Source organism: Salvelinus fontinalis, chromosome 21, assembly GCF_029448725.1.
Source record: "Salvelinus fontinalis isolate EN_2023a chromosome 21, ASM2944872v1, whole genome shotgun sequence".
NCBI classification, from domain to species: Eukaryota; Metazoa; Chordata; class Actinopteri; order Salmoniformes; family Salmonidae; genus Salvelinus; species Salvelinus fontinalis.
Window position 1 is genome coordinate 23,274,009 of NC_074685.1, and position 26,761 is coordinate 23,300,769.

The following is a 26,761-nucleotide window of genomic DNA, read 5'->3' on the forward strand; positions in this document are numbered from 1 at the left end:
TGACTGACTGACTGACTGACTGACTGACAAACTGACTGAAAGCACTCCTCACCACTCTGTCTCTGTAACCTTCAAAGCTCAGTGCACTTCTCCTACTCACTTTACCCATTAATTTACTTTTACTCTCTTGGATTCTAACCACCCTACCCCAGAACATGCAGTACATACAGTAGCTACTGTAAACCACCCCCCCTGCCTTGTAAGGCAGGCCCACCCACCCACCCCACACGCATTCTCAATGTATCCCCACCCTGTCAATAACACACCTGAACTTCTTCCCTCCTCTTTCTCTTACTGATAGCATCTTCACCACATCAGGAACTCTCACTCTCACTAGGCCAGTATGAGGCTCAATTTGGCTTCTGTGTCAACTCTCAAACATGCAAATCATTTGGTCGCTGAGTCAAGCCCCAAGCATGCAAATGATTCATCTGAGTCATGGCCCTTGACACGAGTTGAGGGACGCAGAGGGAGTCAAAGTTGAGCCAGTGTTCCCAACGGAATGGAGATTCCGTATCCCAAAAATACCAAACGTGGGCTCACAGCGACAGGCATGGTGGGAACTGGGAAGAGCTCTCCATGGATCATGTCCGTGACATAATTTCTCCCATTTGTTATCAGGGAAAGTGAGGACAGTGAAAGCTTAAATCAACAGAATTCCCGAAATAGGATGCGTTTTTCTTCCCCTCTCTCCACCAGCTCTTGCAGAGGATTTTAGAACAACTGTAGAGGGACCAGCATTAAGGAGGTGGAATTTGGTCTTTATAAATAGTCTGCACAGCTGTGCACCTCTGACCGCTAGCTGGCTCTGGCATCTGCAGTATTAAGCATTGTTCGGAGTGTGTTGGAGTGTGTTTTAATGTATGTATCAGTGTGTCAGTATATCCGCCATTATTATGCCATTCTGCACCTAAAGGAAGTTTGATGGCTAAATACACAGCTGATAATATCTGTACATCAGTCTATTCAGTCTAGTCTAGATATGAAGATGCAGAGGTATTAAAACTCTGTCCAAGGTCTTCTGATAAGAAATAAACTGAAAGGGAATAGATTATCCCTACTGTGTTGGTATGTTGATAGAGATGCCAAGATGGTACAGTTTCCCAAGCTTCAAAGTTATTCCATTGTTATTCCCAGGTCTTTCAGGGTCAGTAGAATCCAGTGAGATCTGATCAATTTGGCAGCTGTCCGACAGCACATGGCTAATAATGAACCCAGTGACTCATTGGGCTGGGGATCAGACTGCCATTAGTGCTGTGTCTATGTGCATGTGTGTGTGTGTGAGTGTGTATGTGCGTGCGCATGCTTGCGCACATGTCTGTGTGTGTGTCTGTTTGCATGGTCCTTGCTCCACACAGGCTACAGTGTGTGTGTGAGAGGCAAGTCTGGGCTTGTCTGCGGCACTGTGTGTTAACCTCACTGTTTGGAAGTGCTCCCTGTTAGCAAGCAGCAGATTCCCACTCCCCTGTTTACACACCAATGCTAGTCCATCACAGGCTGCTAACAGCTGCATTCTTGTGTGTGTGTGTGTGTGTGTTGTCTCTATGGCAGCTTATGACAGTCAAGTAACCGCCACCCACAGACATCCCGACGATGCAAGCATGCAGAATGCCAATGCCATGAGTCTGTGTATGTGGGCATGTGTTAGCGTAGTGTGTATATGTGTAGTTTGTAGTTAAATGGGTGGCTGAGAGGATGAATATGTATTTGTGTGTGTGTGTGTGTCTGTGTGCGTGTGCGTGTGCGTGTGCGTGTGCGTGTGCGTGTGCGTGTGCGTGTGCGTGCGTGCGTGCGTGTGTGTGTGTGTGTGTGTGTGTGTGTGTGTGTGTGTGTGTGTGTGTGTGTGTGTGTGTGTGTGTGTGTGTGCGTGTAATGGACAGTGGGCATGTCCAGGCATGTGTTTGTGTGTGTGAATAGGCGTGTACAGGCTTATATGTGTGCGTTTGTGCGTGTGTGTCTGTAACACGCCTGACACCTGTCAGTCCCATGGCTCGTGTTCCAACACTTCTGTAGCTAGGAAACCCTGGCGTGGTCAGAGAGAGAGCTGGAGCACCCCTCGTAAATCTTTACTGCTCTAGACCCAGGAGAAATATGGCTGGGGGAAGAGAAACCAGAGGATGAAAAAAGAGAGGGAAGAAACCATGTGGAAACCACCCAAGATAGTTAAGAGAATTGCATGTGGTTTGTGACATTCACGAGGAGGATCCTGCAGCTGATTGGAACCAGGAGTGTGTGTGGATGGACGTGAAGGATCTGAGATGTGTGTTTGCAAAGTCATGCGTGCACACGTGTGTGTGCGTGCGTGCGTGCGTGCGTGCATGCGTGCGTGTGTGTGTTTGTGTGTGTGGAGCGAGTTTATTCAATGAGGGCCTTGTAAATTGTCTGTGTGTGTGCACACATGGCATGTTACTGTGTGCATATTTATGTGTATATGTGCTTGCTGCACCAAGCTGCGCATCGCCAAGTGTTCCTGTCTGACTGGCCCAGATGTCGGGCCATGCTTTCATTAACAGCGGCCTCCTTTGTAGGCGGGGCAGTGTCAAGCCTCACTGCATTATGTGATGCTGTGTGTGTGTGTGTGTGTGTGTGGTGAGTATGTGTGCTCTCTCTGTCTGTCTGGGAAAACAACACTCACTGGGCTCTACTCCATTGCTGTCAGGGCTGCACTGTAGGGACTCAGGACGACAGGGTTCAGACACAAAGTACCTGAAGAGAAAGAACAGCTTCCCCTGCTTTATCTCCACTAGCACTTCAATGATAGTCATGAGATAATGATTTGCTGATGGAGAGGGATTGAATAGAGACATGGATGCACACAGAGACTTACAGAGACATCCACAGTCATGCATGTACTGTACGCTCACATACTCACAAACACACTTATTCTGGAGAATATCAATCCTGACGTGCGCTACCTCAGCTTAAGGGATGCTCCCTTAAGGAAATACAATACAAATGACAGATCAGCCAGAAACTTGGCCAGGACCTTGTTGCATTGTGTATGACGCAAACTATTGGAAAAGACTCCCCTGCCGCATGCCCGATTGCATTGACGGATGACCTGTTCCATCTCCAAAACTGTCCAATCCCTCAGTAGTATCTTTTCAAATCCAACAATGGTTTTACTGCTGCAATGCTCCAAATGTTCCAAAAGCTACTCACTATTTCAGAATGTCTTAATGACATTGCTTGTTTCTCTTGTTTGGCTTCTTGGCAAAACTCTTAGCAATAATGAATCACAGTGGAACCTTGAACCCAGAGCGTTCCAATTCAGCGTTCCGGTTCATTTCATTGTATAATGTCACAGGAATTCCCTCCGATATCCTATAAAAGAGTTGCACTATATAAAAGCATCCGCGCGCCAGGACAAGGTTGTGGTTTTTTTCAACATAGGGATGTTGAGTGGAGGCCAGCGAGGTTGATCTGGAAAAGAAGGAGAGGAGTGGTGGATGTGTGCTGAAGGAAATATCTGCAAACTCCCCAGGCGAGGGAGAGGAGAGGAGCCGGACTGTCAGAGTCACCACTCCTCCTTCAGGCCTTCTGCTTTCCCCATCACTCACCCTTCCCGCCACGTTCTCCATCCCTCACCCCTGTCACCCACGCCAACTGTTTAGACTGCAGAAATCATATGCAGAGAGATGGAATGAATGACTGACTGACGTTTATATGAGGAATCGCTTGATTGATTTAATGTATCAATTGAAAAATATATGCTGTCATACAGCTATGAATGTGTTCACACAGATGACACAGTAAGACTCTCAAGGGACAAAACACAAGTGAGCAAGACATATTTCCATTGTAGTCCCTCTCATGCCCTCTAGTTAGAGGTCATGGCATGAATTCAAGTAGTGAGAGTTACTCAAGTGCAAGTCAGTCATTCTGCTGTGTGTTTCACTCCGTTCCATTAATTCCATTCCAGCCATTACAATGAGCCTGTCCTCCTATTGCTCCTCCCACCAGCCTCCTCTGAGGACAATGGTTACTTCAGTGCAAGTCAGTCAATCTGTTGTGTGTGTTATAGAGAGTGTGACGTGTGATGGAGAGGTAGGCCCCATTCTTAGAAAGCAGAGTGCATGCCCGGACATATCCCTCTATGTTTATCTATCCGTATCCCAGTTCATTCCAGTCCCCTGTTTCCAGCGCTCCACAATTCCACACCGTCTGATTCCCACATGATGCCGGAGGGCGAAACACTACACATTCAACCCTATTGCAATTAAGCTGGAATTCCTCCAAATGTCTCTTTCCTCCTTTCCTAGAACAAGCGATCTCCTAGACAGGTTAATACCCCCATGGGATTAGCAAATCAAGTGAGAAAGCAAGGCCTCCTATTCAAAGGCCAGGTTTGGATTGTCTGAACACCTTGAGAGCCTTTCAGCAACCTGGGAGGCAAGGCTAGGTCAAACGCGAGTGGTGGATGTGTGCTGTTCAGAGCTGTTTTATAACAGAGAGTAGAATTAACCCTAATGAAAAGCTGCTGTCTTGGTTGTATTTTAAGGATAAAATCTATAATACTCAAAATTACTGTACTGGTAATTCTACAGTGTTGAAAAACAAACATGGGTCTTGCCAAGGTTGCATATAATCTTTATGCATTTTTTTTTAACTTACTCTATAGATGATCTTATGATGGATGACATCCCCATCCTGTCTCATGGTAAATCTGGAACCTCTGGTATCCACAGTAGGAGTTCTAGAGCAGGAGGACAGCCCATCATAACAGCTGACATTACAAAATATTTTCAGTGGCTAAAACTCCTTTCCTCAAAAAGTCAATGAAAAACTCACCACAGAATGTGAGGGGCACATTATAAGAGAGAGAGGCTGGGTGCAAAACTCTGAGTATCTCGGTTCCTCAGTTTCTTTTCTCTCCTTTTTTTCAAAGTTACCTCTACTCTGGCCACACACACACTTACAATAATAAATGTGTTGAGATAATGTGGCCTGGAAACCGAATTCAGTGCTCACTTGATTAAACACTGGAATTTTGTGCGGTGCCCAGAATTGAGGTTAGCAAATGGGTTTGTGGGTTGCCAGTTTGGAAGTGCACAAAAGGAAAACAGGGAGAACACAGTGTCTTCCATAACGCTGGCTTTTCAAAGCGCTTGATGAATGTTGGTATACGTCACTCTGGATAATACGAGGTAGCTGTGGACTCCAAATATGGCTGGAGGAGCGCTGTTTGGTGTTGTAATGACTGCCACTGAAGTGAGAACCCTGTGCAGGGCCTCTCTCAAGAGGAACACAGGCAGCTTGTCTGCTGCCTCCCCTGCTTTACTGACAATGAACTCAGTCCCGTGTCTGTCGCATGTAGTCAATTGCTGAGAAAAGCCAACAGCTCATTCAGCCCTGATACTTCACCTGCAACAGCCATTTGTAGTCAGTCAGACCACTGTTCTATATACACATTATATATATTTTTTTCGACATGCACCTGCAGCTCTTCCCTGCATACAAACAAATTCAAACAACCACACATGGTCATGTTTGCAAATGCAATCACCTAACCTTTGTTTTCTATTGTATTTCATTTTCTCTGTGTTGGTTGTGTCTGAGTGTGTATTTACTTTATAGTTGTTTATATGTTATGTCTGATCTGCTGTACCTCTGTCATTTTGACCCCCAGGACCTCCAGACGTGGAGCAGGCGTGTGAGCCCAGCGTGCGCACCTGGAGCCCCAACGCCGGCATCGAGCAGGGGGCCGTGGGACTGTCCGAGTGCCCACTGCAGGGATGCATGCTCCAGCTAGAGTTCCCCCACCCACTGGTGCCCGACTCCCTCACTGTGTGGGTCACCTTCTTCAGTCCCGAGGAGACGGCCTTTCCCGCCATACACAACATCCTGCTCCTGACCGTGAGTGGAAACAACCTCTCGTTGGGTCCTAGTAACGTGTTCTGTGATACGCCACTGACGCTGAAGCTGGACGTGGAGGAGGAGGTGTACGGTGTGCAGTTCTTCACCATGGAGCAGCACCTGGAGATTGATGCTACCCTGCTGGCGTCTAAGCCCAACTGCCTGCTGTGCCGCCACTGCAAGCCGCTCCGCCACCGACTGCTGCGCCAGCCACCATTCTCCCATGCCCCCCACGGTGTGGTGTTGAACGAACCTGCCAGGCGATACACTGACAGGTGAGGGACCAGACCGGGTGGTTAGCGGTTTTCTGTCAGTTACACGCAGCTTTGAATGTCTTGACTGTGTGGGTTGTACTTTATTGGCCTAACGTAGGTTAATGATACACCAGGATTGCTGCGTTCTCTGCTTAATGGGTGAGAAATTGCAGAGTAAGCATTATCTCTTCACACTGCAAATTAATCTGATCTTGAGCCCAATCTCCTCACTGACCCTGGGTCGGGGGGAAAAAATCATATTTTTGCACCAAGTTGTTCTTGGTCAGGGGGTGAAGCGGAGCCAAAGTTAATATGCTGAGGCAAGCGCTGCAGCTGCAGGCTGATTTAAGCCTGGGCCCTGCCTGCCTGCCCTCCTGCCTGTGTCCAGAGGAGCAGCTGGTGTGGTCTTCTTGGCCCATACTCTGTCTACCCCAGCCAGGCACCAGAGATCTGGGCTGTGGGCTCCGTTATATCTCCCCTCTGGGATGGGCCTCAGCCTACCTCCCCTCTCTGGCCAGTCTAGTCCTGGGCGGAGTGATACTTGCACCGGTAGAATTAAGTGTTTTTGACGATTTTGACGATCTCAGAAATGTTTTGCAGTTAAATCTTATGTATTTTGGGGTCGGAAGAAATGTCTTTTAAAATCCCAAATTAGAAACCTCTGTGAAAATGTTTCCTATAAAGATAAATGTCATGATGTTTCAATGTGTTCTTTTCAAACACCCTCAGGCGTGTTGGTGGGCCACCACCAGTTTGATGGTTTCAAATCCACTGCCCAACACCCACTTCTCGAATCAAAGGTCATTCATTGCTAGCCACATTTTTGGGGGGAGTTGCTGGGGAAAACAGATGTCTTGTTGATGGCATTATCTGTGCACGGTGGCAGAGTTTTGTGCTTTACTTTCATGGAATGTGCTGACTAGATAAAGGTAGCACTCTCCGTGGCGTTGCCATGTGTTGTGCAATTTCACTATCATGCTGTCAGCATGGTTCACATAAGAAGGAAAGTGGATGATAAGACACGATGGGGTGAGTATGCCTGTTATGCAAGATAGAGTATGCCTTTGCGTAGCACACCATAATAACACCTTGTAATAAAGCATTTATAAAGGATTAGTAAATCGTTTATTCATGTAATAATCATTACTCCCTCATTTATAAATATTAGTAAGCTAGTTATTCACACACTCATGAACACATTTTCAAGTATGTCATAATGTTTCATAAGATTGCTCATAAGGTGTTGAATATAGATCCTTATAAACCCGTTACTAATAAATTAATAAAGTATTTTTCCAGTATCTAAAGTGATTGGCTATTTATACTTTATAAATACTTTATAAATGTTTTGAATGCCCAGTGTCATTTCTCAGAAAAAGATGGACATGTCATTGGTGGACATTCCAGCAGTATCGGATGCTCCATCATCAAGTCCTGCTCTATCCAAGGTCTCAAATGGCCCCTGGAACATGTCAATGGTTAAACAATAAGCACACAATACAGAGGATGTTTAAGAAAATATATGAAACATTTCATTCCAAAACAGTCACACTGTTGTAGTAGTGTGATGGGTAACTTCATACACACTCTATACTGAGTAAAGTCATGTTTTTCTTCCGAAAATGCTTACATTACTGTTTATTACTGTTTAACTTTTCTACCAAAACCAAAGTCTGGATTGCAGTCACTCCTTCGAGCAGTTCATAGACTGCTTATGAAGTAAGAAAACAAATATCTGAATACCTGATTTTGCTGAACTATCCTAATTACATTTAAAGAGTTACTACCATTAAAAGACCAGTAAAGCCCCAAAAAATTGTATGTGGTTAAAATACTGAAGCACTGGAAGCTTTTAAAGTTTATACATATAATATTTCTATCTGCAAATACCTCTAAATGTCAATCACATATCAGTAGTAATGAAGGGATAAACATCCATTTGAGAAAAAGTGTCTGGTCCCGCCAGCTATTGGGTGCAGGCTACGTCTCCCTGTTTAATGATTCGTTGGTTCGCCAGGTTGACAAAATTGGCAAAACATTGGCATTACAACTCTTCCTCACGTCCTTGCAACAGTTGTTTTACAACAGTTGTTGTGAAAATATGTTTCCTTAAACATCCTGTACTGTGTGCTTATTCTTATACCATTGATATGATCCAGGCTATTTTGAAACCTTAATAAATCCCCTTATGGTCTAAGGGTCCGGGATTGCTTTCTACTAAGCTAACATATGGAATTGTTTTAAGATGGTCATACCAAGGACTTTTTAGATATTTGATTTTTGAATTTTAGGACCCCTGTAGGTATCAAAAAAATATTAACTAAATTATTTGATGAAACATTGAATTTTGCCTTAGTGCTATTAGCCCCTAGAAACACAGTGAAAAACAGATTCATACATGGAACAAAAGATCATACATGGAACAAGAAATCAAAATGAGTTTGTTGGGAAGTGTCTGTCCTTTACCTGAGAGATATAAGAAAGGTCAGGGAAAAAATACAGTGGAATTATCCGTATACCTTTGACGTGTAAATGCCCCATTCCCTTCCATTCATTTTTCATCCCGGGTACCGGATTACCTTCAGATGAGTCCTGTGACACTTGTGGGGGTCGTAAAGCAAAACGTCAAGAAAAGCAAAACGGAGAGCAAAACAGAGAACCCTCGTCTTTCCATAGAGTGGTCATATTAGTTTGTAGCCCAAACCATTCAGACGCTACGTTTTCGTAAAAAGACAGATTTTTCTCCTGGTCTGACAAACAGCGCTGTAGCTCTGCCACCTTCCACCACACATGCAGAATGCCAACATGGCGGATGAGGTGGTATGACACACAGCCCATGCAAAAAACAGACATTTCTAACTTAAACAGACAGATTTTATTATGTTAATTCGATTTCGGACATCGATTAACGCGGACATCGATTAACGAGCGTCAGGTACTGCTGGAATGTGTACCAATATTTTTGTGAGAAATAACACTGGCCATTCAAAATAAAGTATAAATAGCCCTCGCTTTAGATTAGACCCCACAAAAATACTTTACTAATGACTATTAGTAAATGGTTTATAAGGACCTATATTAAACATCTTATCAATGATCTCATGAATCATTATTACATACTTTTAAAGTTGTTATAAATGTGTGAATAACTAGCTTATTAACATTTACAGATGAGGGAGTAATGATTAATGCATTATGAATAAACTATTTACTAATCCATTATAAATGCTTCATGACAAGATGTTATTGGAATGTTCCTCCGCATGCACTGGTGTACTTAGTGGTATTGTGGCCACAGCAATTGCTGTTGGAGCTCTGAATCTGGTAGAATGTCAGGAGTGAGTGTCTATTGGTGGTGCATTTTGGTCTACGGTCTTGGTGCATTTCAATGGTTTTGGTGGATTTAATGGCCTTGGGTGGATCTTCATGGTGATGGGCAGTGTTGGCTTACTCTTTTGTTGTGGTAGAGGAGTTTGACGTCATTCCCAGAGAGAAAGGTCCAGGTCAACCCACAGCAAAGGATTCCTCATCATAGGAGTCAATCTAACACACATGCATGCACGCACACACACACACACACACACACACACACACACACACACACACACACACACACACACACACACACACACACACACACACACACACACACACACACACACACACACACACACACACACACACACACACACACACACACACACACAGATTAGATAGGGGTGGTTGAAGAACAGTTTGGGGGTCACCCAGATCTTTTGACATGTTTTGAAGTTGGCGGAAGTGTTGTGGTTGACCCATGGTTTTTCTGCTGGAGTGTTTTGATTGACCCATGGTTAGTTTGCTGGATCGTCATGGTTCACTGGCTCCCCAGGCCTGTTTCCATAGACAGAGGGCTGACCTCCCACACTCAGCCCACTGCCCTTCCCCTGAAATGGGGCACGGAAGGGGGAGTAGAGGCTTCCCTGGCTCCCTATTCAAGGTTGGATGTATGAGAGGGTGAGGGGTGGGAGGTCAGGCTAGTGGGGGTGAGTTGTGACGGGGTGAGCAGGGGGTGGGATGGAGATGAGAGGGAGAGAGCTGGAATGTTGGACTGGTTGGGGGTAAACCATGGAATGGTTAGGGGTGGGCTGAGAGGAGGGTTAGTGGGAGTGATGGGGGGACCCTAGCCTTCTGAGACCCCCTGGTCCATAGGCTAATCCTCTCCCTGACCTGGGTCCTCTGGGTCCTCTGGCCTGTCAGGGTCTCAAAACCTATTCAGCTCTGACGTGACGGGACCCCCCAGCCCGGGAGGGAGAGGGCAGCTGCCCCCTACGCTACCCTTTTCACTGGGACCCCTTCCCCCCGTTCTGGCCTTCTCCTTCACACTTTTATCCCCTATGTTCTCCTATGCTCCTACCCCTGTGGCCCCATGGCCCTGCTCCTCTCCTGTCAAGTCCACTGTTGCTCTAGCCCTGAGAAGACAACCTCTTCACCTCTACTCAGACAACTCTGTTGTTTTCTCAGCTCTGACTGCTTGACTTGTAGCTTTTCTGTTTTCTTTTCGCCAGCAAATACCAGATTGGGGATGTAGAATACACTTCCTAGGTATTTGTGAGAAATGTCTGTGTGCTCCAACGGTAATTGTTTTAGATCGCCTCCATGTGCAGATTATTTTCGGGGAGGTTTTTGGTTTTGTTTGTCACATATGCGTGCAAACATTTCAGACTTTTTTTCCTCCATGGCCTAACCCCATTTTGTCAAGAGTATAATACTGGGTATGGTTTTAAAGACTCTGTCTACTGAAAATAAAACATACCACACCTCCCCCTCCACCTAGTGGTTGAGCATTGGGCCAGTAACCAAAAGGTTGCTGGATCGAATCCCTGAGCTGACAAGGTAAAAATGTAAAAGTCTTCATTCTGCCCCTGAGCAAGGCAGTTAACACACTGTTCCCCGGGCGCCGAAGACGTGGATGTCGATTAAGGCAGCCCCCCGCACCGCTCTGATTCAGAGGGGTTGGGTTAAATGCGGAAGACAGATTTCAGTTGAAGGCATTCAGTTGTACAACTGACTTGGTATCCCGCTCTCCTCTTCACCTCTCTTCCTCCTCTTCTCCTCATAACACATTCTCTCTGTCTCCATGGCCCCCTCCACTCCCACAAAGCCCCACTGTGCCCTGCGCTCCCTCCGCCATCCTCTGCCTGCTCTCTGTCCATAAGGAGCAGCATTAGCACTCAGCCTTGCATAAGCTCTCTAATATGAACCATAATAGTGAGTGGCAGACAGAGGAAGTGGAGGAGGCAGCAGCGGGTCCCGGGATGTCTGGACGTCTCACCCCCCCCCCCCCCCCCCCCCCCCAGAATTCCCATGGATAAAATTGAGCCAGGTCCAAAAAGTAGTTTCGGAGTGATAGTTAAGGTGGAATGTTCAGGAAAGAGTTAAGTTTCTCTGTGGGAAGCAGAGAAACCCATTTTACTGTAAAGTGCTAAATTGAAGTTTAAGGTCCATGCTGGTAAGATTCTAATGGTTGTTATGATCAAGAGATTCCCTGTAGGGTTCCCACAATGGAGCTCCACAGGTATCTGCAGCCTCAGACTTGGGTCAAATATATACCCTATGTCAAATACTTTAAGGAACATCTATAGCGGATTTAAGGTAAAATGACTTAGCAATTTTTGCTTGACATCAATGGTTTCCATTGTTATTATTATCATTACTTATACTGTCTTTGCTGATATTCCTACTTTGGCACTGTCCATATGTTAGGTTTACTCTCCACTGTCTGATTTGGCAGAATGAGTGCACCACTCAGCAGCGAGTCATTGACGCTAGGCTAGGCCAGTGGAGTTCCTCGCTAAGTGACGTGTCAACTTCTGAACCATAGGAGTGATGGAACTTCTCATACGTGTCATCAATGTGAGACAAACTGTTGGTTGACGGGGTGTCTACTGTGTAGCTTGCTATTGTGCTGTATTGAGGTAATGTCTTATTCCTTATAATATAGCGGAAAATATATTGGATCTTATGATTCAAGCATAAATAGAAGAGGCACTGCCACCAACTCCTTGTGACTGTCTGAGACTGTGCTAATATGAACGTCATCATTTTACATTGTAGAGTTGCAGGACATTGAGTTAGGCTTATTGTACCAAAGAAAACAACATAATGATGTAAGTCTGAGAGGTCTTACTGTGTAGCACTTGAATTTGTTGAAGACTTAATAGGCAGGAAACCTCACATGTATGGCAGCTGTCACCATGACAAAAGGTATATTGCTTTATTTATTGTATTAAGGTTTAATCTAAGCATTTCTTCAACATATTTGATTTTTCTGGCCTCTCATCTAGTATCTTTACAAACACGCACACACACACAAACACACTTCCGCATGCAATCAGTTGGTGATATCAAAAACACCCTTGAAAGGCATATTACTGTGCATTGTGCCAGACTCTAAGTCTGTGGTGAGATAAGGTCTCTATTCTCACAAGGGCCTTAGGGAAGAATGTCTGGATGAACTGCAATGGAAACCGCCATGACGAAATCTTATCACGCGACAACTTGTTGGCCATAGAGCTAAAGACTTTGGAGTGGCATGGAGAATAGGAACTAGGCTTATATTGTCCCAAGAATACACATAGAATGTTTACCTACACTGGAGCTCAGAGGATGACTACAGGCGGAAATTAATCACATGTGTTGTGTCACAACAACCATTTGTGTTCATCTCTATTTGCAACGATGGTATAGAATTCATCACAATACATTTTAGAAACAAAGATATACATTGTTCTGATTACCTCTAAACAAAATACACTGCTCAAAAAAATAAAGGGAACACTTAAACAACACAATGTAACTCCAAGTCAATCACACTTCTGTGAAATCTAACTGTCCACTTAGGAAGCAACACTGATTGACAATACATTTCACATGCTGTTGTGCAAATGGAATAGACAAAAGGTGGAAATTATAGGCAATTAGCAAGACACCCCCCAAAACAGGAGTGATTCTGCAGGTGGTGACCACAGACCACTTCTCAGTTCCTATGCTTCCTGGCTGATGTTTTGGTCACTTTTGAATGCTGGCGGTGCTCTCACTCTAGTGGTAGCATGAGACGGAGTCTACAACCCACACAAGTGGCTCAGGTAGTGCAGTTCATCCAGGACGGCACATCAATGCGAATTGTGGCAAAAAGGTTTGCTGTGTCTGTCAGCGTAGTGTCCAGAGCATGCAGGCGCTACCAGGAGACAGGCCAGTACATCAGGAGACGTGGAGGAGGCCGTAGGAGGGCAACAACCCAGCAGCAGGACCGGTACCTCCGCCTTAGTGCAAGGAGGTGCACTGCCAGAGCCCTGAAAAATGACCTCCAGCAGGCCACAAATGTGCATGTGTCAGCATATGGTCTCACAAGGGGTCTGAGGATCTCATCTCGGTACCTAATGGCAGTCAGGCTACCTCTGGCGAGCACATGGAGGGCTGTGCGGCCCCACAAAGAAATGCCACCGCACACCATGACTGACCCATCGCCAAACCGGTCATGCTGGAGGATGTTGCAGTCAGCAGAACGTTCTCCACGGCGTCTCCAGACTCTGTCACGTCTGTCACATGTGCTCATGTGCTCCGTGTGAACCTGCTTTCATCTGTGAAAAGCACAGGGCGCCAGTGACGAATTTGCCAATCTTGGTGTTCTCTGGCAAATGCCAAACGTCCTGCACGGTGTTGGGCTGTAAGCACAACCCCCACCTGTGGACGTCGGGCCCTCATACCACCCTCATGGAGTCTGTTTCTGACCGTTTGAGCGGACACATGCACATTTGTGACCTGCTGGAGGTTATTTTGCAGGGTGCTGGCAGTGCACCTCCTTGCACAAAGGCGGAGGTAGCGGTCCTGCTGCTGGGTTGTTGCCCTCCTACGGCCTCCTCCACGTCTCCTGATGTACTGGCCTGTCTCCTGGTAGCGCCTGCATGCTCTGGACACTACGCTGACAGACACAGCAAACCTTTTTGCCACAGTTCGCATTGATGTGCCGTCCTGGATGAACTGCACTACCTGAGCCACTTGTGTGGGTTGTAGACTCTGTCTCATGCTACCACTAGAGTGAGAGCACCGCCAGCATTCAAAAGTGACCAAAACATCAGCCAGGAAGCATAGGAACTGAGAAGTGGTCTGTGGTCACCACCTGCAGAATCACTCCTGTTTTGGGGGGTGTCTTGCTAATTGCCTATAATTTCCACCTTTTGTCTATTCCATTTGCACAACAGCATGTGAAATTTATTGTCAATCAGTGTTGCTTCCTAAGTGGACAGTTTGATTTCACAGAAGTGTGATTGACTTGGAGTTACATTGTGTTGTTTAAGTGTTCCCTTTATTTTTTTGAGCAGTGTATAAAGGCCCCAATCTGTTGAAGTCTTGGTCCCGCAATGTCATAAGGTGGTTTAGTGAGCTCACAAAAGCTATTTTGAAGCCCCAGGTCTGTCTGGATGGATCAGTGGTCCAGAATAGTCTCTGTGTGACCGAGTATCAGCCCAAAGTAGAGGGGCTCCCAGGGCCATAAACCACATATCTATCACCTGAATGTGTGTACACACATACACACACACGCCTGAACCACTTCCCATCAAGATATCAGTGCTACAGATTGCCTTGAGTGATGTCAGAGTTTCCCCTTTCAACCTCTCTCCCCTCTGTGTCATGACAAAGGTGCTCTTCTTATGTAGGTCCCCCCGGAGTATATTTCACATGTAAGTTATTGTCCCTGGTGGCCCCTGGTGGCCCCCCATGTCTGTTCAGCTTCTCTTGACACTATTTGAAAAGTACGTTTTATTTTCCTTTTACCTCCTTTTTTCCATTATCTACTGCATCCCAACGTTTTTTTCTCTCCGTCCTCTTCCTCCTCCTCTTCCTCCTCCTCTTCCTCCTCCTCTTTCTTTTCCCTCCAAGACTGAGGAGCATTTGGAGATGGGAGGCCGAGAGTGGTGGTTGATCTTGGCAGAGGACATGAAGGAAGCCTGATGTGACCTGTTGCTCTGATATGAGACGCATAGTAAAAATCACCAGAGGTCTGTGACGTGGCTCTCCGAGCATCGAGAATAAATCGTCTGCCTCTCTGTCTCGCTCTGTCATTCTCTCTCTCTCCCTCTCTTTTGCTCTGTCGTTCTCATCTTTTGTTTCCCAGCCATCCTTCCCGCCGTTCCAGCTGCTTGCCTCCTCCCGCATGGGTCACGTCCATCCGTCAGGCCCGAGCGAGAAATCACAGTGTGTATGTTTCTTGCCCTTGTCCCGTCCCGCGCCTGGCTTAGCCTATCACCCCGGTGTTCTTTTTGTGACAGATTCGGAGGAAGGGGAGAGAGAGGGCCATGGTGCTTGTTGGCAGCGTCACTCATTCTGTCGCTCCCTCTGCTCGCTCATGTGTCCTCCAGGCTCATGTCTCCCACAGCTTTCCTTTTCCAGAGGCTTGAATAATTCAATTAAGACTAAAGGATATTTGAGAATGACCCCGGAGTTGCCTCGAAGTGGGCCAAGACTGCAGAACACTGTGTAAAACAGAGCGGTAGGTCAGGTCAAACATCCCCTTTGATTGTTGATAATAATCCAGTCAAAACCCAGACCCTCAATCTCCTCCTCACTCCTACACAGCACCGGAGAACATTTGTAGGCCATACCTGCCTTTGTGTGTGTGTGTGTGTGTGTGTGTGCGTGTGTGTGGGTGTGTTTCCATTCTATCTGGGGCAGGACAGCCAATTGGAACCCCATGTTCTCTCTCCTGCTGTGTGGGAGTAGGAGAGTGACCGGGTCTTTGGGAAGAGAAGGCATGGAACACATTTCATACTGAAAACCACCACGGTAAAAAAGGCTTTCCTGCAGTAAATCTTTTGACACATTTCGAAGGCTGTGTGTTCGGTCGGTGTGCTCTGTGCTGTGCATATGTGCGTGCAAGAGTGCATGTGTGTATATCTGTGTTTGATTGTGTGTTTTTGTCTGTATTGCGTCTTTGTCTATGTGACTGTGTGTGTGTGTGTGTGTGCATCTGTCTGCGCCTGTGCCTGCAATGAGCCTCCATCTGTGTGCGTGTCCGTGTGCATGTGTCTGCTTCCCTCCAAGTGTGTGTTTTATTGGATGTGAGCAACCCCATTCCCAGCAGTGTCCCGGTCAGAACAGAGCTAAATCCATGCATAAAAAGGCAGCCCGGGCCATTCATGTTCAGGGCTCATTTGAATGATTTGTTTTGCCACTTAATAAACGTGACTGCTTCCCTGGCCATTAGTGCCGACACCTCCTAAGTCTGCCGATGGCGGCTGGAAGAGAAGGGGAAGGCTCTGGCCTCGTGTGAACCCATCTGTGAGTGCGATGGATGCCACGCCATTGGAACACAGGGCCGCTACAGTGTGTGTGTGTGTGTGTGTGTGTGTGTGTGTGTGTGTGTGTGTGTGTGTGTGTGTGTGTGTGTTTGTGTGTTTGTGTGCGTGTGTGTGTGTGTGTGTGTGTGTCTGTGTGTGTGTGTTGTTTTGTTGTCGGGGAGTTGCCCGTAATCAACAGGCAAGGGCTTATGTTTCCCGGAGGGGGATAGACGTAAATGCTAATAATGAGGGAATTGTGTGTGTTTTTGTTTAACTATCTTTTAGGAACCAGAAGTCCTCACAAGGATAGTAAAACAAGGACAATTCGGACAAGTGGGACACTTTTCCGGTCCACATGAGGAAAAATATAATTTCAGGGTTAGCGGTTAGGGTTACAATTAGGATTAAAGTTAGGGTATAGGGGTTAGGTATAGTTTTAGGTTTGGGGTTCAGGTTAGCATTAATTTTAGGGTTAGAATTTTGGATGGGAATCAATTCTTTGGTCCCACAAGGATAGCAATACAAAACTGTGTGTGTCTGCGCACGCGCATACGTGCGTGTTCTTTTAAATATCTGGCACGGGTATGGAGTAGGTTGTAATACTGTGTTTTTCTGTTAGTGAGTGATAGAGAGCACCTGTGTGCATGCATGTGTGTGTGTGTGTGTCTGTGTGTGTGAGGGTCTGTGTGTGTGAGGGTCTGTGTGTGTGTGTGTGTGTGTGTGTGTGTGTGTGTGTGTGTGTGTGTGTGTGTGTGTGTGTGTGTGTGTGTGTGTGTGTGTGTGTGTGTGTGTGTGTGTGTGTGTGTGTGTGTGTGTGTGTGTGTGTGTGTGTGTGTGTGTGTGTGTGTGTGTGTGTGTGTGAGGGTCTGCGTGTGTGTGTGAGGGTCTGCGTGTGTGTGTGTGTGTGTGTGTGTGTGTGTGTGTGTGTGTGTGTGTGTGTGTGTGTGTGTGTGTGTGTGTGTGTGTGTGTGTGTGTGAGGGTCTGCGTGTGTGTGTGTGTGTGTGCGCGTGTGTGTGTGTGTGTGTGTGTGTGTGTGTGTGTGTGTGTGTGTGTGTGTGTGTGTGTGTGTGTGTGTGTGTGTGTGTGTGTGTGTGTGTGTGTGTGTGTGTGTGTGTGTGTGTGAGCTCAGAGGTGTGAGTAATACCAAAGAAATTCAGAAATGAATTGGGCTTGATGGTCTATGTGGTTCTACTAACTGGCATTCTATAACATCTTCCCTGTTATTCTGTCTCCTGGAAAATCCACTCCAAACATGAACCAGCAACTCTCATGATGATAATTGACCATTAAATCAAGCACAATCAAAACCAAGGCCAACCACATGCATACAGTATATCTCCTGATTCCCTTGGCACATTCATTGTAGGGTGTCCAATCAAAAACTCCTCTTTTGACCAATGGGTAAAATGATATGTTAGTTGTGTAGATAATCATCTAAGAAAACCAATGGTTCAAACCTCATGTCTCTATCATAATCCGTTCAAAACAAATTGGAGTGTCTACCCTTGTAGGATGGCCAGGATTAGGGTGACTAAATCAACGGAGGCCAGAGAAATAAAGTTGTCAAAAATCTGGAAAATAGCAAGGCGTCAGCTAGGCTTGAAGCTGTGTGAGAATTAAGGCTTACCGTTGAACTCGTCATCTTTCTTCTCAAATCCGGAAGACATAAAACTATATAGAGGTAAGATGGATATCTATTTTGAGACATGATATGTTTTATTTTCATATTTTAGTATACCCTATTCATATTAATGCGAAGTTCCTGTTATTTTTTGACGAATTCTCACAAAAACAAGCTTTTCTCTGATTAGTCAATGGAGCACCGAGCGTACAGCAAGCTTTTTATTTTCAAAACCTTTCACATTTAATTCAGCTCGTGTCATGCTAATTTTGCTTTTTGCAACCCTTGGAAACAGCTTGGAAGACGACGACCACAAAATGTAAAATCCTGAAAAGTTTCAGCGAGAAAGCTGCACCACTTTGTCAACAGAGCTCGGTGCTATTATCGAGTGCATTATGTTACGAAATCCGACTTTTTGGATACAATGTTAATGATACGTTACAGAAAGACCCCACTGAACAATTCAGAACATGAAGAATCATATTTGTCTTGGTAAAATGTATTTTATAACATGAGGAAGTGAAATGCCATCACCACTGGGCAGAGTGGCTGGACACCCTATTTATTGTGTCGTGGGCTACAGTGTTGAGATATCCTGCTGGCTCGGACCGCAGAGAGCACACTGATGCGGAGTTATGCAGCTGGATGTTTTTTTAACTCCCATCTTGTTTTTGGCCTGCGCGGGCCATATTGTATTACACCCAATGAAAGCAGTGCTGAAGCCCCTCGCCAGATGTTTGTTTGTGTCCAAGTGTCCTCGGAGTGGGGCGGAAGGAGAGGTGTACAGCTGAGTATACTGTGGCCCCGTGGCTGTTCCCTCACCTCTATACCTAAACACACACAGATACACAAAAGGTATACATACACACTGTCACGATCATGTGGCGGATTGACGGACCAAAACGCAGCACTTGGAAAATAAGCCATCTTCTTTTATTTTAAAAGATGACGAAAAATAAACACGACACGAAACACTTTAACAAAACGAACAAAACAACAAACGACCGTGAAGCTAAATAACGTTGTGCACATACACACACAGGCTACAAACGTTCTACATAGACAACTACTCACCTGTACTCAACACAAACCCATATACTACACCCAACAACCCCTTTACCATAGAATCACCCAAAAACAACAACACACAAACATTCCCCATGTCACACCCTGACCTAACTAAAATAATAAAGAAAACAAAGAATACTAAGGCCAGGGCGTGACATAACCCCCCCCTTAAGGTGCGAACTCCGGGCGCACCATTAACCAGTCTAGGGGAGGGTCTGGGTGGGCTTCCATCCACGGTGGCGGCTCCGGCTCTGGTCGTGGTCCCCACGTCACCACAGTCCCTAACCACCTCCTTAGCTTCCTCCAAATGACCCCCCTCCACATTAACCCCATTGCATTAAGGGGCAGTTCCGGACTAAGGGGCAGTACCAGGGTAAGGGGCAGTACCAGGGTAAGGGGCAGTACCAGGGTCAGGGGCAGCTCCGGACTGAGGAATGGCAGCTCCGGACTGAGGAATGGCAGCTCCGGACTGAGGGACTGCAGCTCCGGACTGAGGGACTGCAGCTCCGGACTGAGGGACTGCAGCTCCGGACTGAGGGACGGCCCATGGCTGGCTGACAGATCTGGCTGCTCATGGCTGGCTAACGGATCTGGCTGCTCATGGCTGGCTGACTGATCTGGCTGCTCATGGCTGGCTGACTGATCTGGCTGCTCATGGCTGGCTGACGGATCTGGCTGCTCATGGCTGGCTGACGGATCTGGCTGCTCATGGCTAGCTGACGGATCTGGCTGCTCATGGCTAGCTGACGGATCTGGCTGCTCATGGCTAGCTGACGGATCTGGCTGCTCATGGCTAGCTGACGGATCTGGCTGCTCATGGCTAGCTGACGGATCTGGCTGCTCATGGCTAGCTGACGGATCTGGCTGCTCATGGCTAGCTGACGGATCTGGCTGCTCATGGCTAGCTGACGGATCTGGCTGCTCATGGCTAGCTGACGGATCTGGCTGCTCATGGCTAGCTGACGGATCTGGCTGCTCATGGCTAGCTGACGGATCTGGCTGCTCATGGCTGGCTGACGGATCTGGCTGCTCATGGCTGGCTGACTGATCTGGCTGCTCCTGTCTGATTGGCGGCTCTGGCAGATCCTGTCTGGTTGGCGGCTCTGGCAGATCCTGTCTGGTTGGCGGCTCTGGCAGATCCTGTCTGACGGACGGCTCTAGCGGCTCCTGTCTGGCTGGCGGCTCTAGCGGCTCCTGTCTGGCGGACGGCTCAGTGGGCTCATGGCAGACGGGCGGCTTTGCAGGCTCATGGCAGATGGGCGGCTTTGCAGGCTCATTGCAGACGGATGGCTCAGATGGCGCTGGGGAGACGGATGGCTCAGATGGCGCTGGGGAGACGGATGGCTCAGATGGCGCTTGGCAGACGGGCAGTTCAGTCATCGCTGTGCAGACGGCAGACTCCTGCCAGCTGAGGCGCACTGTAGGCCTGGTGCGTGGTGCCGGGACTGGTGGCACCGGGCTGGGGACACGCATCTCAGGGCTAGTGCGGGGAGCAGCAACAGGACGCACAGGACTCTGGGGACACACAGGAGGCTTGGTGCGTGGTTTAGACACTGGTGGTAAAGGGCTGGAGACACGCACCATATAGCTAGTGCGTGGAGGAGGCACTGGTGGTACTGGGTTGGGGCGGGGAGGTGGCGCCGGAAATACCGGACCGTGCAGGCGTACTGGCTCCCTTGAACGCCGAGCCTGCCCAACCTTACCTGGTTGTATGCTCCCCGTCGCCTGACCAGTGCGGGGAGGTGGAATAACCCGCACCGGCCTATGTAGGCGAACCGGGGACACCATGCGTAAGGCTGGTGCCATGTACGCCGGCCCGAGGAGACGCACTGGTGACCAGATGCGTTGGGCCGGCTTCATGACATACGGCTCAACGCTCAGTCTAGCCCGGCCGATACGTGGAGCTGAAATGTACCGAACCGGGCTATGCACGCGTACAGGAGACACCGTGCGCTCTACTGCGTAACACGGTGTCTGCCCGTACTCTCGCTCTCCACGGTAAGTACAGGGAGTAGGCGCAGGTTTCCTACCTGACTTCGCCACACTCCCTTTAAGGCCCCCCCCAAGAAATTTTTGGGTTGTACTCACGGGTTTCCAGCCTTGTCTCCGTGCTGCCTCCTCATATCGCCTCCTCTCGGCTTTAGCTGCCTCCAGCTCTTCACGAGGAAGGCGATATTCTCCCGGTTGAGCCCACGGCCCCTTACCATCCAGTATCTCCTCCCATGTCCATGAATCCTGTGTAGGTAGGTCCTGTTGCCGCTTTCCATGCCGCTTGGTCCTATAATGGTGAGTAATTCTGTCACGATCATGTGGCGGATTGACGGACCAAAACGCAGCACTTGGAAAATAAGCCATCTTCTTTTATTTTAAAAGATGACGAAAAATAAACATGACACGAAACACTTTAACAAAACGAACAAAACAACAAACGACCGTGAAGCTAAATAACGTTGTGCACATACACACACAGGCTACAAACGTTCTACATAGACAACTACTCACCTGTACTCAACACAAACCCATATACTACACCCAACAACCCCTTTACCATAGAATCACCCAAAAACAACAACACACAAACATTCCCCATGTCACACCCTGACCTAACTAAAATAATAAAGAAAACAAAGAATACTAAGGCCAGGGCGTGACACACACTCACATATAACACACACACACACACACACACACACACACACACACACACACACACACACACACACACACACACACACACACACACACACACACACACACACACACACACACACACACACACACACACACACACACACACACACACACACACACACACACACACACACACACACACACACATAAACAGACCCACACACATACTGCGGTCACAGCGACCAGCACGCCTTGACTTTTTGTTCGAATGTGAACTCACTTTGTCTGTCTATGTGGAGCGGCTCCATAGATATATCACTTACAGCACAACATAGTAGGAGGGGGAGAGGCAGGAACCCATACAGCCAGTAGGGACAGAGGTGTGGAGAAAGAGTGTGTGAATACTGTGCCATTTTCCTGAATATACTGCAATTGAAACCTACTGTAACAGTCATACCCACCCTCACCCTGCTCATTAATCAATCAATCAAATTGATTTATAAAGCGCTTTTAACATCAGCCGATGTCACAAAGTGCTGTACAGAAACCCAGCGTAAAACCCCAGCAGCAAGCAATGCAAATGTGGAAGCACGGTTGCTAGGAAAAACTCCCTATAAAGGCCAGAACCTTGGAAGAAACCTAGAGAGGAACCAGGCTCTGAGGGGTGGCCAGTCCTTTTCTGGCTGTGCCGGGTGGAGATTATAACAGAACATGGCCAAGATGTTCAAAAGTTCATAGATGACCAGCAGGGTCAGATAATAATAATCACAGTGGTTGTAGAGGGTGCAACAGGACAGCACCTCAGGAGTAAATGTCAGTTGGCTTTTCATAGCCGATCATTCAGAGTTAGAGACAGCGGGTGCAGTAGAGAGAGAGTCCAAAACAGCACGTCCCGGACAAGGTAGCACATCCAGTGAGCAGGTCAGGGTTCCATAGCCGCAGGCAGAACAGTTGAAACTGGAGCAGCAGCATGACCAGGTGGACTGGGGACAGGAGCTGTCGGGAGACACTGTGGCCCTGTCCGACGATACCCCCGGACAGGGCCAAATAGGCAAGATATAACCCCACCCACTTTTCCAAAGCACAGCCCCCACACCACTAGAGGGATATCTTCAACCACCAACCTACTACCCTGAGACAAGGCTGAGTATAGCCCACGAAGATCTCCCCCACGGCACAAACCTGAGGGGGGCGCCAACCCGGACAGGAAGATCACATCAGTGACTCAACCCACTCAAGTGACACATGGAAGAGCACCAGTAAGCCAGTGACTCAGCCCCCGTAATAGGGTTAGAGGCAGAGAATCCCAGTGGAGAGAGGGGAACCGGCCAGGCAGAGACAGCACGGGTGGTTCGTCGCTCCAGTGCCTTTCCGTTCACCTTCACACCCCTGGGCCAGACTACACTCAATCATAGGACCTACTGAAGAGATGAGTCTTCAATAAAGACTTAAAGGTCGAGACCGAGTTTGCGTCTGTCACATGTATAGGCAGACCATTCCATAAAAATGGAGCACTATAGGAGAAAGCCCTGCCTCCAGCTGTTTGCTTAGAAATTCTAAGGACAGTAAGGAGGCCTGCGTCTTGTGACTGTAGCGTACGTGTAGGTATGTACGGCAGGGCCAAATCGGAAAGATAGGTAGGAGAAAGCCCATGTAATGGTTTGTAGGTTAGCAGTAAAACCTTGAAATCAGCCCTAACCTTAACAAGAAGCCAGTGTAGGGAGGCTGGCACTGGAGTAATATAATCAATTTGTTGGGTTCTAGTCAAGATTCTAGCAGGCGTGTTTAGCACTAACTGGAGTTTATTTAGTACTTTATCCGTGTAGCCAGAAAGTAGAGCATTGCAGTAGTCTAATCTAGAAGTGACAAAAGCATGGATGAATTTATCTACACGTTTCTGATTTTTGCAATGTTACGAAGATGGAAAAAAGCTGTCCTTGAAATATTCTTGATATGTTTGTCAAAAGAGAGATCAAGGTCCAGAGTAACGCCGAGGTCCTTCACAGTTTTGTTTGAGATGACTGTAGAACCATCAAGATTAATTGTCAGATCCAACAGAAGATCTCTTTGTTTCTTGGGACCTAAAACTAGCATCTCTGTTTGCCGCCATCCACTTGCTGCCATCCACTTCCTTATGTCTGAAACACAGGCTTCCACGGAGGGCAATTTTGGGGCTTCACCATGTTTCATCGAAATGTACAGCTGTGTATTGTCAGCATAGCAGTAAAAGTTAACATGATGTTTCCGAAGGACATCACCAAGAGATAAAATATATAGTGAAAACAATAGTGGACCTAAAACGGAACCTTGAGGAACACCGGAATTTACAGTTGATTTGTCAGAAGACAAACCATCCACAGAGACAAACTGATATCTTTCCGACAGATAAGATCTAAACCAGGCCAGAACTTGTCCGTGTAGACCAATTTGGGTTTCCAATCTCTCCCAAACAATGTTGTGATCGATGGTATCAAAAGCAGCACTAAGGTCTAGGAGCACGAGGACAGATGCAGAGCCTTGGTCTGATGCCATTAAAATGTAATTTACCACCTTCACGAGTGCAGTCTCAGTGCATTGATCTGAGCCTTGATCATACAGAGCCTTTATGGACCTCTCTTTGTAGGTTACTGGAATTTGTTCGTATAGGACTGAACTCAAACTGATGCGTAAAACACAAATTTTGTCAATAGGACATGTGTGTGGAAAATCAAGTTCCACACACAGATCTTAAGTTGGGATTCGTCCTTAAATGCTCTTGGTTTTTCTAGGGCCAATAGTCTTGGCCACTCTATCGCTACTCTAGGTCAGTGGGCTGAAGATCTATTATCTGTGTGTGTTTGTAGAGATGTGGAGCCAGCTAAAGGCTTATTCTCTGTGTATGTTTGTAGAGATATGGTGCCAGCTAAAGGCTTATTCTCTGTGTGTGTGTTTGTAGAGTTGTGGTGCCAGCTAAAGGCTTATTCTCTGTGTATGTTTGTAGAGATGTGGTGCCAGCTAAATGCTTATTCTCTGTGTGTTTGAAGAGTTGTGGTGCCAGCTAAATGCTTATTCTCTGTGTATGTTTGTAGAGATGTGGTGCCAGCTAAAGGCTTATTCTCTGTGTGTGTTTGAAGAGTTGTGGTGCCAGCTAAAGGCTTATTCTCTGTGTGTGTTTGTAGAGATGTGGTGCCAGCTAAATGCTTATTCTCTGTGTATGTTTGTAGAGATGTGGTGCCAGCTAAATGCTTATTCTCTGTGTGTTTGAAGAGTTGTGGTGCCAGATAAAGGCTTATTCTCTGTGTGTGTTTGTAGAGATGTGGTGCCAGCTAAAGGCTTATTCTCTGTGTGTGTTTGTAGAGATGTGGTGCCAGCTAAATGCTTATTCTTTGTGTGTGTTTGTAAAGATGTGGTGCCAGCTAAAGGCTTATTCTCTGTGTATGTTTGTAGAGATGTGGTGCCAGCTAAATGCTTATTCTCTGTGTGTGTTTGTAGAGATGTGGTGTCAGCTTAAGGCTTATTCTCTGTGTGTGTTTGTAGAGATGTGGTGTCAGCTTAAGGCTTATTCTCTGTGTGTGTTTGTAGAGATGTGGTGTCAGCTTAAAGCTTATTCTCTGTGTTTCTTTTGAAGAGTTGTGGTGCCAGCTAAAGGCTTATTCTCTGTGTTTCTTTTGAAGAGTTGTGGTGCCAGCTAAAGGCTTATTCTCTGTGTGTGTTTGAAGAGTTGTGGTGCCAGCTAAAGGCTTATTCTCTGTGTGTGTTTGTAGAGATGTGGTGCCAGCTAAAGGCTTATTCTCTGTGTGTGTTTGTAGAGATGTGGTGCCAGCTAAAGGCTTATTCTCTGTGTGTGTTTGAAGAGTTGTGGTGCCAGCTAAAGGCTTGTTCTCTGTGTGTGTTTGAAGAGATGTGGTGCCAGCTAAAGGCTTATTCTCTGTGTGTGTTTGAAGAGTTGTGGTGCCAGCTAAAGGCTTATTCTCTGTGTGTGTTTGTAGAGTTGTGGTGCCAGCTAAAGGCTCATTCTCTGTGTGTGTTTGTAGAGTTGTGGTGCCAGCTAAAGGCTCATTCTCTCTGTGTGTTTGAAGAGTTGTGGTGCCAGCTAAAGGCTTATTCTCTGTGTGTTTGAAGAGTTGTGGTGCCAGCTAAAGGCTTATTCTCTGTGTGTGTTTGTAGAGATGTGGTGCCAGCTAAAGGCTTATTCTCTGTGTTTCTTTTGAAGAGTTGTGGTGCCAGCTAAAGGCTTATTCTCTGTGTGTGTTTGTAGAGTTGTGGTGCCAGCTAAAGGCTCATTCTCTCTGTGTGTTTGAAGAGTTGTGGTGCCAGCTAAAGGCTTATTCTCTGTGTTTCTTTTGAAGAGATGTGGTGCCAGCTAAATGCTTATTCTCTGTGTATGTTTAAAGAGTTGTGGTGCCAGCTAAATGCTTATTCTCTGTGTTTCTTTTGAAGAGATGTGGTGCCAGCTAAATGCTTATTCTCTGTGTTTCTTTTGAAGAGTTGTGGTGCCAGCTAAATGCTTATTCTCTGTGTTTCTTTTGAAGAGATGTGGTGCCAGCTAAATGCTTATTCTCTGTGTATGTTTAAAGAGTTGTTGTGCCAGCTAAATGCTTATTCTCTGTGTTTCTTTTGAAGAGATGTGGTGCCAGCTAAATGCTTATTCTCTGTGTATGTTTAAAGAGTTGTGGTGCCAGCTAAAGGCTTATTCTCTGTGTTTCTTTTGAAGAGATGTGGTGCCAGCTAAAGGTTGCTCCCCTGTATGTGCGTGTGTTTCCATTTTATCTGGGGCAGGACAGCTAAAGTTTTCATCTGTGTGTGTCTTTAGGGACGTGGTACCAAGCAGTGTGTACACCTACCAGGTCCAAACCATCTCAGCCCGCAGTGAGAGTGAACCCTCCCCACCCCTCACCCACCAGCTTGGGGCAGCATACTGCGGAGACGGACGCATCCAGAGGTAATGTGTGTGTGTGTATGCATGTCTGCGTGCTTGCATGTGAGTGTTCTCCCAGTAACAGTCTCTCTCTCTCTCTCTCTCTCTCTCTCT

General features: G+C 46.9%; 1 protein-coding gene across 1 annotated transcript in view; it reads left to right on the forward strand.

The window, feature by feature from the left end:
- LOC129818250 (pappalysin-1-like) overlaps positions 1 to 26,761 on the forward strand; it is a 120,115-nt gene that overhangs the window by 27,086 nt on the left and 66,268 nt on the right. The window contains exons 6-7 of the mRNA XM_055874004.1: positions 5,630 to 6,131; positions 26,543 to 26,671. Of these exons, the coding sequence (XP_055729979.1) occupies positions 5,630 to 6,131; positions 26,543 to 26,671 (631 nt within the window). The remainder of the gene's footprint in view (positions 1 to 5,629; positions 6,132 to 26,542; positions 26,672 to 26,761) is intronic.